General features: G+C 35.2%; 1 protein-coding gene across 1 annotated transcript; it reads left to right on the top strand.

Annotated features, from left to right (window-relative positions):
* The first annotated feature begins 558 nt into the window (after nucleotides 1-558).
* Nucleotides 559-12,946, top strand: LOC147534838 (uncharacterized). Its single transcript, XM_086649351.1, has 23 exons — nucleotides 559-1,055; nucleotides 1,165-1,272; nucleotides 2,285-2,433; nucleotides 2,518-2,599; nucleotides 3,106-3,521; nucleotides 3,930-4,362; nucleotides 4,459-4,682; nucleotides 5,536-5,731; nucleotides 5,947-6,092; nucleotides 6,176-6,350; nucleotides 6,489-6,542; nucleotides 7,479-7,658; nucleotides 7,938-8,050; nucleotides 9,318-9,491; nucleotides 9,838-9,895; nucleotides 10,358-10,417; nucleotides 10,545-10,586; nucleotides 10,677-10,807; nucleotides 11,583-11,718; nucleotides 11,806-11,883; nucleotides 11,995-12,111; nucleotides 12,341-12,403; nucleotides 12,484-12,946. The coding sequence occupies exons 1-23, from the start codon at nucleotides 909-911 to the stop codon at nucleotides 12,568-12,570; spliced, it is 3,369 nt and encodes a 1,122-aa protein (XP_086505477.1). The 5' UTR covers nucleotides 559-908; the 3' UTR covers nucleotides 12,571-12,946.
* The last annotated feature ends 384 nt before the right edge of the window (nucleotides 12,947-13,330 follow it).

Raw genomic sequence — 13,330 nt, 5'->3', positions numbered from 1 at the left:
TTAAATCTGAAACAAAGACTATATGAGTATAATGGAAAATCATATGCCATACATCAGTTTGACTTGTGTACATATAGTGATCAAATATGCTTATACCTACATGAAACTATTCTAAAGAAACTTTTTTTTATTGTTAAGGATTCTAAAGAAACTCATATACCTAAAGATAATATAAATCATCTTAAATAAGTAAATAACATTATTGATTGATACACAATTAATAAATAATATATTTTCGTTTAATCAATTTGCTCAAAACAATGTATTTCATTTTGGTGAAAAATGGTCACTTAACTTTTTTAGTCAAACCTACGTATTTAAATGTAATTCTTACAATCAGATGTAAATTATAAAAATATCTAGATTTTTTTTTGAATATTGACTCCAATAGTCATTACAAAGGCATTGATACGATGTGATAAACACGATAATTGCGTAATTACTACAGACCTAAAGTCCGACGAATAAAATGGCCTAAAGTCCGATAAATAAAATGGCCTAAAGCGTACATAAACAATTTTATTAATACCCAAATGCAATATTATTGGATTTCCACTTGTAGAGAGTCGAACTTAAGACCTCCACATTGCGAAGTAGATGACCAGACCAACTGGTTAACCATGGAAAAGTTTATGATAGTCGCTTGTGATGGGAGCAAAATACACGTAACAAGACCGACGAGGCCTCGATCCACAAAGAGGGTACCGCCAAATACTGTCTGTGATCAACTATTTCCCTTCATTCGCAGTCAGATCCATTTTTCCTCAAATCACCCTTCTTTCCTTCTCCAATCTCCATTCAAATGTTTCATTCCTCCTCTCCAATTTCATAATCTCTCTCTCTCTCTAAGATCTTCTTCTTCTTCTCTTCCAATCTTCCTTTTCACATCCACAAAGAATTGAATCAAGATGTATATGGCGTATGGATGGCCTCAAGTTATCCCTCTCGAACCAGGACTTTGTCCTGTTTCTCAGAAGATCGTCTACCTTAAACTCATTAATCGTCTTTTACTTGCTGTTGCTCCTTCTCACATTGAACTATGGAGCTCCTCTCAGGTTCTTTTATCTTTCTCTCGATCGATCCGTTGTTCTAGTTCAGTAGTTTGATTTCAATTTGTTGTTTTTTAACTTGTTTTTTGAGATTTATACTGAATTTTGACTCCAGCATAAGATCAGATTAGGGAAGTACAAGAGAGATTCAGGTTCAGTATTACGAGAAGGAGAGTATTTGCAAGCTGTTTGGAGTCCTGACTCCAAATTGATCGCTGTTCTTGTAAGATTTCCTCTTCCAGTTTGTGCAATTTACTTTTTTTCAAGTACATTTTACGTTTTCGTAATTGGGTTTTGGGTTTCTGTTGTTAATTGTTTGATATGGTTAACTAGTGGTATCTATATCAAAGAACAAAAATCAATGTTTTGTTTCCGTACAAGTAGAATGAAATCATCATTAATTTCATAAATTGCTCAATGTTAACTTGCTTAGTATTCAGTAAGCTTATGCAGAACCTCAGCTTAATTTTTATTAGTACACACAAGGAATTATTCTTCCTGAATGTTGAAAACGGTTCCAATTAGCTGCTTTAGTTTTCGGTAAGTCTTGAAATGTTGAAGTACGGACTAAAATATCTGGTTTCTGCTACGTAAATATATTCCTTACTGTTTGATGGCGATATAATATGGAGGATTTAAAGAAATATGTAACTTGGTCGAATATATCACCTGTACTGGTATATCAGCTAAGATATAACGCATCTTACTAGAAAAAAAACAGGTGTAATTTGCTAGTTCTCTAAGCTAAAGGTTTGATCCAATTTCTTTGCCTAAACACTTGGTAATGTATAGTTTTTAGTATATTTATAATTTTGCATGATCCAATATTATTGTCGATTTATCAGTTATTCACTTAATGTCCCTAGACTGATATTGTCAGATGTCCGTTAGTAACTACTATAGCGTTCTGAATCTCCAGTATGGTTTTGGGTTTAATTTGCCATTTAGTACTCTAAAGTTTTCAGTTTCGAAATCTTCAGCAGCCTTAAGTTTACTCAACACATTTTACTAAATTCACATTGTCGAGATCACATGCCTGAGAGAATTTGGTAATATTGAGTACTGAGTAGGACTTGTGACTTTGACCTTTCTGACATTATTACCATGACAATCTACATTTTTCAAATTGAGGTCTCTGTCTCTTTTAGCACAATTTTTGCAGTTCTTTTTGTGAAAATTTAATAGCTGTTGTATTTTGAAGTGCAATGGCTGATTGGTTTCTCTTATTGCTGCAGACTTCTTCATTCTTCCTTCATATTTTTAAGGTCCAGTTTACAGAAAAGAGACTGCAGGTTGGGGGGAAGCATCCTTCTGGGTTGTTTCTTGCAAACATTACTTTGGTACTTAATGAGCAAGTACCCTTTGCAAATAAGAGTTTAACAATGTAAGAGATTTTCTAAAAATTTTTTGTTCAGTTTTATCATTTGAGAATTATCTTTAATCATAACCTTAATCTATTTACATTCAGGAGCAATATTGTGTGTGACAGCAAACATCTTCTTGTTGGACTCTCAGATGGGTCTATACAACTTATATCCTGGAAAGGGGAGGTATATCTGAGTTCTAATGGATGGAAGCTCTTGAATAATTTTTTTTAAGTATCTGTTGGGTCTTAAATAAATCCTCGTGAAACTTTTTTTGGAAATTGTAGTCACGACCTAGACTGGTTTGGTATTCTTGTTTCTGAACATTGTTGGTTCGAACTTTTGTTTTGAGATACGAGTTGTTTGATTCTAGCATGTACCGATTTATAGTCTATATTGTATATTTAGCGTAAATCACGTTAAATTTGTTGTGTGCTTCTAACATGTACCAATTTATAGTCTATATTGTATATTTAGCACCCGTCGCGTTAAATATGTTGTTTGAAGGAAGCAAAACTCCTTAGGCTTCATTGATGGTGTAGATAACATAACAGTTAGATCATAGACATTTGATTTAATTTTGTGGGCCTAGCCATTCATTTATCCTGTATATTGTCTTATTTATTCAATTACTTTTTGTTTCCTAATTCTTTGTTCTTCTTGTTTACCACATTACTTTTCTTACTGTACAGTTCTGTGGAAGCTTTAAACTTGATTTCCGTCCACGCAGCAGCAATGATATTACTGGACCACGAGATTCTTTGGAGAATGGTCCAACTTCAGGAGGAGATTTACGAGAATTGACATCCAGTCAGACATCTAGAAATAGTTTCGCTGTTACCCAGCTGGATTTCTCCTTGATGTTGAGGCTTCTGGTTGTGTTATATTCTGATGGGCAACTTGCATTATGTTCAGTTAGTAAGAAAGGTTTGAGACAAATTGAGCATATTAAAGCTGAAAGATGGTTAGATTCAGGAGATGCTGTGTGTGCTTCCGTAGCCCCTGACCAACAAATCCTCGCCGTTGGTAGCAGTAGAGGTTTTGTTGAGTTATATGATCTGGCAGATTCTGCTTCTCTACTTCGAACTGTATCTTTATACGACTGGGGGTAAGTAAAAAATTAGAATCTAGATCTGCAGCATTTTGTACTTTTTGATGGAAACTTTTCTTTTAGCACATATTGTTATTGTTTGCTGGTATTGGTGGCAATAAAATCATACCAAGAAAATAAAGATAAAATAAAAAATAAAAATACAAAAAGAAAAATAAATTAACTCTGAATAGTGTCTCTTGGTTGAACTTTGTTAGTTAATTCGGTCTTTCGCATATCTGTTATCTGATTGATGCTACAAATCTACAACCTTTTCATTGTCATGTCTTAACAGTCGAAACTTATTTAGGTAAGAATTTTTAGGAAAACTGTTTAGGTATTTATCTTTCTGGGGTCTTGCACAGTATGTCTGTTTTAAGTTTCCAGCATACACTCTTTTACAATCTTATGATGACTTGACTGCAGATATTCCATGGAAGACACTGGTTCTGTCAGTTGTATAGAATGGGCACCTGATAATTCCGCTTTTGCAGTTGGGTGGAAGTTGAGAGGACTTACAGTTTGGTCCCTATCTGGGTGCCGGTTGATGTGCACAATTCGTCAAATTGGTTTAAATTCTGCCTCTTCACCAATGTTAAAACCAAACCAAGATTTTAAATACGAGCCTGTTATGAGTGGGACCTCATTTATGCAGTGGGATGAATATGGATATAGGCTGTATGCTATTGAGGAGGGTTCATCTGAGAGGATACTTTCATTTTCATTTGGGAAATCTTGCTTTAACAGAGGGATTTCTGGCACAACGCATGTTCGTCAAGTGATATACAGTGAAGATCGGCTACTTGTTGTGCAGTCTGAAGATACTGATGAACTTAAATTACTTCATCTTAGCCTTCCAGTATGTACTTCATTTTAGAAACATATTGAGTATTTTTTCAATTATCTGGTCTGTGATTGGAGGATGTCCCTTGACATAATTATTGTTGCTGGCCAGGTATCTTATATCTCTCAAAATTGGCCAGTTCTACATGTTGCAGCTAGTAAAGATGGGATGTACTTAGCAGTTTCTGGTCTCCATGGACTAATATTATATGATATACGTTACAAAAGATGGCGTGTATTTGGAGATATAACTCAGGAGCAGATGATCCAGAGCAAAGGCTTGTTATGGTTGGGAAAAATAGTTGTCGTCTGCAACTACGTTGATTCTTCTAACACGTGAGTTTCGTTTGTACTTCCATCCATCTAACTCTTCTTAGTAACTGTTTTTAAGCTACTAAAATTTCAATTGCAATTAGAAATTTGGAATTTATGTCCATCGTGTAATTGTAACGTAATAACTTTCTACCAGTATAAAGTTGTTGATGCTAGAATGATTTATGGGCCATTAAATAGGTGAACACAGACTTGTTAGAAACTTAGGAGAAAGTGTGTACTACCATCTCTTTGGATAGATCTTCAAGTTTATGTCGCAAGGACAACAAATAAATTTATCAACTATTACGCCAAGTAGGCATACATAAAATATGTCAGTCTCCGAATTTGGTAAAAGGTCAAAACATGGATACAGTCGTGCACGTATATTTACTAGTTTATTAGGTTCTTTGTTTTCGCTTCAATTCTACTTTTTGATCAACCACTGTTGCATTATATATTAAAGGCGTTAACCTAGAGTGACTTTTATGCTTCTAAGACAATTGCGTGCACACAACTCTAGATTCAAAATCTCAAATTGTACTCACTCAAAAGAAGGTACCCAACAAGAGTATCCAAGTCTCTCTCACAAGTATCCTCTTATGCGACATGAGAAAATACTAAGTTGGATATATGTTCATAGCTATTATTTTATAGCATACCGATATGTTATCATGATCGCAATTTAGACTTTCAGCATTCCTCCTGCATCTTTTGAGCTGTCAACCTGCACCAGGTTGCTTCTCTTTACCAGTGTCGATTACTTCTTTTATTGTCCGTCACTAAGAGGAAACAAGAACCAGAGTGAATAGTCTTCTCCAGGTTTATTACTTCAATATATTCATATGGTAATAGTCAATTATTTGGCTCCATGCAGATATGAATTGCTTTTTTATCCAAGATATCATCTTGACCAGAGCTCTTTACTTTGTCGAAAACCATTGGCTGGTAAGCCAGTCGTCATGGATGTATTTCAAGATCATATACTCGTTACATATCGCCCATTTGATGTTCATATTTTTCATCTAAAAATCATGGGAGAATTATCACCTTCTAAGACACCAATTTTACAGGTAAAATGATCATTCAGAGGCTCATCACCTTTTCTTTTCCTTTTCTTTTGTTAATCTGTATTTTTATTGTACTTCTCCATTTTGATAGCTAAAGATCGCTTTTGTTTTTCAAATGGTTACCATATGCACGTAGTTTTTTCAGTTTTACTGAAGAAAGAAATTGTTACATCAGAGTGTTCACTTATATGCATTTGAAGTAATAAAATGACATACAGCTTTCTACAGTACGAGAGCTATCGATAATGACCGCTAAGAGTCATCCTGCAGCTATGCGTTTCATACCCGACCAGCATTCGAGAGAGTATATTTCAAATAACTATTTTTCTTCTTCAGCGGATTCTTTAGACAGACAGCCCTCTAGGTATTTTATTCCTCACGTTATAATTGACTTTCATTTCGAAAATGACATGAATAAGCAGCTCAATGATATCCATCATCTATCAGATGTTTAATTTTGCGAACAAATGGGGAACTTTCATTACTTGATTTGGATGAAGGGCGTGAGAGAGAACTAACCGATTCAGTTGAACTGTTTTGGGTTACCTGTGGGCAATCCGAGGAAAAAGCAAACCTAATTGAGGAAGTTTCATGGTTAGATTATGGTCACCGTGGTATGCAGGTAACATACAATATTCCCAAACTTTGCTTCTAGATGTTGAATATAGAATTTGTAATTCATACATTTTCAATCAGTATAGAGAGTTTTTTGACTTGCTTGTATTGATTGTACTCGGAAGCTTATAAAGTATAATTACAGGTTTGGTATCCATCTCCAGGTGTTGATCCTTTTAAGCAGGAGGATTTCTTGCAGGTATTATTACTAATGGTTGAAATCATAATATAAGTGCCGCTCGGGAATTTCAAATGCTGATTTTATACATAAAATACGAAATTTGTGAATCCAAGCCCATTTTAACCTGGTCCTTTCATCTTTGTTTTAACAGACCCTATGATCTGTCTATGCCTTTGATCTGCATCTGTTTTTATACAACAAAAGAGAAGATAACAAATTTAAAAATATCTCGAAATGAAAATAAAAAGATACAAAGAGTACGCTAAATTGCTACTCAGATAAATGACCTGTGTCTTATATTTATTGATTCTTACTAATTTGTAATCTCAGAATATGATACTGATCTACACACTGATTCACAACAAATGAAATACTAAATTAAATTCTTATAACTTCTGTAACCTTTTTCGGAATTAGAACGTAGTATCATGAGGATTTTTTTTTTGAAAAGTTTAAATTAGTATTGAAGGGGGAAAAGAATGTACAAAAGAATTGGTTGCATCACAGACGAAGATGTTACTTCATGATAGCCTCCCAATTAGAAATGAAATCCAAATACGATAGACAGTTAGCCCAACTAATGTTCCTACTCCAATGGAAAAGGAGGCCAAGGACATCCTCCACTTCGACCACTAGACTCCTAGGAGAGTCATTAAAAATACCTAAGTTCCTAGACTTCCAAATAGACCAACAAATTGCTAAGGGGATCATCACCCACATCTCCCTCCTAGGGTATCATGAGGATTTCAGCATGCATCTTAGTCTTTACCAAACCAAATGGCAGTATGTATTTGTTTTGCTGTGTAATAAGATGCTTGGTTTCTTAGGTCCCGAGTTCAATTTTTCTAAATAGAGTAAAACTGTTAAATATTACAAGTTTTTGATTAATTATGGTGATGCAATAATTTTGGATGCTCAAGTGTTATTCTTTACTCACTATTTTTTGTTTCACAGTTGGATCCTGAGCTGGAATTTGATCGCGAGGTTTACCCACTGGGGCTTCTTCCAAATGCTGGGGTTGTCGTTGGTGTTTCCCAGAGAATGTCATTTTCAGCATGCACAGAGTTTCCTTGTTTTGAACCTACTCCTCAGGCTCAAACCATATTGCATTGCTTGTTGCGACACCTTCTTCAGGTATTTGTTCAATTGTTGCTTTTCTTGCACTGTAAGATGAGTGAGATGTAAGATGACTACTTCTTTTGGAGTTAATGCCAATAACCCTATGTTAAAGACTTAGAGTTAATACCAATAAGCCTCTGAGCTTATACCAAATCAAAGTTACTGATGGTCGAATGCTTGAATGAGCTTGAGTTAGGTGCACTTGGGTCTCATACTGCATGTTGGTGTTATTTCTCTTCCCAGTAGCTCCTTTTTCTCTTTGGGGATCTCAGGATTTCTCTTTTTATTCAACAGAGGGACAAAGTTGAAGAAGCTTTGCGTTTAGCGCGTTTGTCTGCAGAGAAGCCTCATTTTTCACACTGCTTAGAGTGGCTACTTTTTACTGTATTTGATGCTGAAATATCCAGGTACTCTTTATGACATGTTGTATGTTTTCTCAAACATTTTACCAATAACCAACTTCAGAACAGAGGTTTGAGGGAGAACCTACTTTTAGAGGTGCTGCTCTGCCTCTGCCTCTCATGTTATGCTTGTCCAATACAAGATGACTCCACAGTACTTGAAATCTGTTCAAGTAACATGGACACTCCAATAGTATTTTTTATTGTGGTCGGGTACGAATACTTATAGGTAGTAATGGGTACTAGAGACCTTTTGGATACTTGCATCTACTTTAGCGGGTACAGGGTGAGATATTGTATGCGAATCTTGCAGTCATGTGGAGTAAAATACCACTCTAGGCTAGTAAAAAACTAAAAAAATGGATAGTATATTCACCGAAAATTGGGAATACCATGTGGCCCGTGACTTGAAACTATATAGGCTGAAACTTAGTCCAATGTGTGCCTAAGATAGCTAGATAAACACACGAGTCCCTACAGGCTACGACGTCAGGATTGGCTTATCTGAAGCAAGATTACGCAGATCAGAGTTGTTATAGGTTGAGTGCATTTCACTTCTCTATGGTATAATAAAGCATTGGGCCATTGGCTATATTGGTCGTTTGAAAGGCCATACTCTCAGTCTCAAATAGTAGAAAAACCTCTATGTCAACTTAGTATCTCTAAATTTGAAGGACAAATTAGTAACAAGTGGGCTTTGGGTGAATGGTGAAACCGACCTGCACAAGAAAGAACCTGAATAGGACTGATCTAATTGATTTACAATTAGGTCCATACATGTACTATATTTCAATCATCTACCCGTTATATGATAAAAAGAAAAAAATTCAAATAAATTTAGCTGCTGCTACTGCGAGTGTTTAAGTATTAGTAGTCTATCTTTCTCGCGTCCTTTTAGATTGCTTTCTTGACCATATTTCTTCAATCTATTTCCTCTCTTTCCTTCTTGACATACATCATAGGTCTTAGGCATTAAACAATAACCCGTTTCTACGAAATTGTGTGGATAAGGGAGATACCATCTTATAACCATCATATAATAGCTCTTGTCCACCAAGGTCGAGAATGGAGGTAGTCAGCAAAATTTTCACATAATAGCTACACAAAGGAGGTTTACATGTTAATTTTGATCACTCTATAATCTTTTGCTAGTAAGATTGTGGCAGTGGTTAAGAGGGGTTGATGTCTACAGGTTCTGGTCCACTTTCATTATATTGTTTTGATTTTCCTTCCGAGAATACTTGACGTAACTATGATGGATGCTTCTTTACAGGCAAAATACAAACAAGAACCAGCCTTCACTTCCCAAAAGTACCACTCTCCTGGAAAAGACTTGTGATTTGATCAGAAATTTTCCTGAATATCATGATGTAGTTGTAAGTGTGGCTAGAAAAACAGATGGTCGACATTGGGCAGATTTATTCTCAGCTGCAGGAAGATCAACAGAGTATGTTATTTCCATTTTATGAACAATTTAGTGTATCACCAATATGGGTTAATTTCCTTTGAAGTTGTTCTGATGTTGATCTACTTGGTTTCCCCGACTACACTTCAGTAATCCCCAGTCTCCACTTGATTTATTAGTAGTACCTAACCTTCTAGGTCCTCAAACTAATTTAATCCCGGACGAGGTGTCTGATTCAGCCAACAAGATGTCTAACTTATTCACAGACTAGTTATTGTTGAACTTCATTTCTTCGTTTATCTTAACTAGTGTCTTATTACTAGTTAAAAACAACTGAAAGCGTGCTAGATATTGGTCAATATTTTACTTATGTTCCTTGACTACTTAGGTTGTTCGAAGAATGCTTCCAAAGGAGATGGTATCGAACTGCAGCATGCTATATATTGGTAAGACTCAGAAAATTTAACATCAGGAATCTCTTAAAAAGAAACTTTGACATCATGAAATCCTGAGGCTAGACAAAATGACAAATAACCATGCAGTGTTACTACTGATAGTCCCGCTTTTTTCGTTACTGGGAAAGAAGTAATTGATATTCTTCTTCGTCTTCTTTCTCACTAGTCTTATTAAGACAAACACGCGAAGAGTACATGTTGATCCATTGTAGAGCCTTCCACTTAATTGTCTTAACCGGCAGGTGGAGAAAGTTTGAATTGGTAAAATGGATGGTTGTAAGGTCTAAAGTCATCTGAATAAAATGGATATATCCATGTGTTGGGGTTGCCTTATGAAAAGAGACCTGTAGACCTATTTCACTAGCAGTATAATTTTCTCCTAAGAAACTTCTATTTTAGGGGTTATGTATAAGGTTCTTTAGCTTTTTAAATGGTTTTTGGTGAATGGAGCAGGTGATTGCTAAGCTTGAGGGACCGGCTGTGAGTCAGTACTGTGCTCTACGTCTATTACAGGTGAAAAGCAAAATAGTATCACTTGTCATAAATTTTTTCTAGTTGTTTTTTTCTTTTAAATATATACGTCTCCATTTCTTTTGGTAATTTATCCTGTAATATCATTAAAAGCCGTTCGATTGTGCAGGCAACACTTGATGAATCGTTATATGAACTCGCAGGGGAGCTGGTATGCTTATCATCTTATGCGTGTTTGTTTTTAACATGTATTATGCGTGGAGAAGCCTTTTATACAAAATGCTTTCTGTCTGATTCTCAGGTAAGGTTTTTGCTGAGATCTGGAAGGGAATATGAAAATCAAAATGCAGATTCTGACAGGCTTTCTCCAAAAATTTTGGGCTATTTTCTCTTCCGACCAAGTTACAAGAGGCAGTCTTCTGATACCAAAAGGTAAAAGCACCCTTATCTGTGAAAATTATGATGGATGTTTAAAACCGAAAGATATTTGTGCAGTGGAAGTATTTTCCTGAAATTCGTAAAAAGTGAAAAAGAAAGACGTAATGTAATATTAAGCTAAATTGCTACGGTGATGAAACAAATAAATACTTATCTTTGTCTTGTACAAGAAACAACTACAAATTTATATGCTTTCAATTTCAAATAATGAAGGATTGTTTAATAGCACACAAGTTGAATCTGAAAATGTTTATCATTTGTTGTACCATGCAATGCATCACAAAAATGAAAAAGTTTAATTCTCAGACGCAATTTTAAATTCCGATTTCACTGGAAAGAGAATATTATGGAATTAATATGATAATAATTACAATTTTGTGGAAATGATGAAACTATCATCTAATATTTGTGAGGATGATCTAATTAAGAAGATCATCTTCCTAAGATATCATACAGTTGAAGTCTCTCATGTAAACCCCAAAACTTATTCAAGAGGCCTTTACCATTTGTAGAGCTCAAACACGGACAGTAATTTCCTTGTAATAATGCAAAAATATCATATCTTAGTTTCTTGTGAGGATGATTTCTGAAGTAGAAGACCATCTTCTGCAAATCTAATTTTCCTTGTTATTTAACTTAAATGTCAGTAAGAAATAGGTTTTGTATTGACCATCAAGTTATCTGGATGAATATGTTTACCTTCCTATTTAATCATGTTATTTCTTTATCCTCTGAGTTCATAAGTGATGTTTTCTTTTTAATCGAGCAGTTCGTCAGTCAAAGACCAGAGTGCACACGTCGCTTCTGTCAAGAGCATCCTGGAAAACCATGCGAGTTTTTTAATGACTGGAAAAGAACTTTCCAAACTTGTGGCATTTGTAAAGGGTACTCAATTTGATCTTGTGGTAAGCATTATCTACTTCTAATTGTAGGTTCCTTATGTCAGATATTATAATTAGAAGCTTATTTCTTGATTCCTGTCTACTCCATAGGAATATCTTCAACGTGAAAGCAGTGGATCTGCTCGTTTGGAGAATTTTGCCTCGGGACTTGAATTGATTGGGCAAAAAGTAAGAAAGCTGAAATAAGTTCTACTGTATATATGTATCTTATCGTAAAATTATCAGGTCTCTAGGTATTATAATTTCGGTGGTATTATCTTAATCTCCTGTGTTTTGCAGCTTCAAATGGGTACACTACAAAGCCGATTGGATGCCGAATTTCTCTTGGCACATATGTGCTCCGTCAAGTTTAAAGAGTGGATTGTCGTCCTTGCTACTCTTTTAAGACGCTCAGAGGTACGACTCGGTTCTTTGATCTATGAACTCGAGTACTATGTAGGTATCCATTACATTTACTTTTACTCCTTCAATGGTGGCAGACTTGTTCTTTCTCTTAGCTTTAGTTACTTATATTTCAAGCATATCATCGTTAAGCGGGTCTTTGGATACAAATGCACGTACTGTCTATATAGCAAAAAACATCAGAGGTTAGACCAGTGAAATGATGACATCTCGATTTATGCAGGTTCTTTTTGACCTTTTCCGACATGACATGAGGTTATGGAAAGCATACAGCATGACTCTTGAGGTAAATCTCGTCTTTTCACTTCCATAACTATTATAACATAGGTAGTCTATCGATATTCCTAAATGTACAAACTTTTGCAGTCGCAACCTGCATTTGCGGAGTACTACGACTTGCTGAGAGTTTTGGAAGAACAACTTTCTTCGTTTGAGAATGTAGAAGACAAATAAGTCCTAGTAATCTATTGCTACCAAATCCTAAAGCTTAGTTCAAACAACAACGAGTCCACTCGATATCTCAGATCTTGAATGGGTTGCTGATAATGGTTGTGACCCTCGGACGTCCTGCAGAGTTCATCATCGGTCTTCACCAACCATGTAAATAACGATACACAATTGAAGAAGAGGAGAAAGGAATTACTCTCCTAAGGCTTATCTATTTTTCCTCCTTATTACCGAGACTTGTATTTTGTTTTTAATGCCAGAGCAAATGAGATTAGTTTCTTTGAAACATTTTTACGTTGTCGAGAGTAGAAATCATGTTGCTCTCTCTAAAACTGTACCTTTTTGAATGGAGAAGAGTAATTGCATCTCATATTTATACCCACCAATTGAGGTAAAGAACAATTCCTTATTTCTCTCTGTGACACTCTTTCTCAAGCTAACCATCTTAACCGAGTTGAAGAACCAAAGTAAGGGGAATTTTAGTTCCAAGGCCCAAAAAATGAGCCATAATAACACCCTGCTCCAAAATAAATACGAAAGCAGCCAAAATAAAATCCAAATTTTTATAAATTTTGAGATTCACAGAACAAATCATTTTTGTGTTGAACTGTTATCTCATTGTATTAAACAAAACGTAAATAACTCCACATTTTATTTAATTTAGTGCAATGTAATTTGTATCGAGTAAAAATCAAACTTTTCAACAAAAAAAAAAATCAAACTTGTTTATATATCTATTTTCACTAAATAATTAACACATTAGTGA

Source organism: Eschscholzia californica, unplaced genomic scaffold (assembly GCF_041429995.1).
Source record: "Eschscholzia californica isolate CP2 unplaced genomic scaffold, dmEscCali1.0.p SCAF_6, whole genome shotgun sequence".
Taxonomy (NCBI): Eukaryota; Viridiplantae; Streptophyta; class Magnoliopsida; order Ranunculales; family Papaveraceae; genus Eschscholzia; species Eschscholzia californica.
The sequence above is the reverse complement of the archived record's forward strand: the minus strand, read 5'-3'. Positions and strand labels throughout refer to the sequence as shown.

What these genes read in the sequence shown, in the direction of transcription:
- LOC147534838 (XM_086649351.1), top strand. Translation starts at nt 909, where the DNA reads ATGTATATGGCGTATGGATGGCCTCAAGTTATCCCTCTCGAACCAGGA. An exon ending in TTATATCCTGGAAAGGGGAG is followed by an intron (nt 2,600 to 3,105) that starts GTATATCTGAGT and finishes CTTACTGTACAG; the next exon opens with TTCTGTGGAAGCTTTAAACT. An exon ending in TTGAATTGATTGGGCAAAAA is followed by an intron (nt 11,884 to 11,994) that starts GTAAGAAAGCTG and finishes TGTGTTTTGCAG; the next exon opens with CTTCAAATGGGTACACTACA.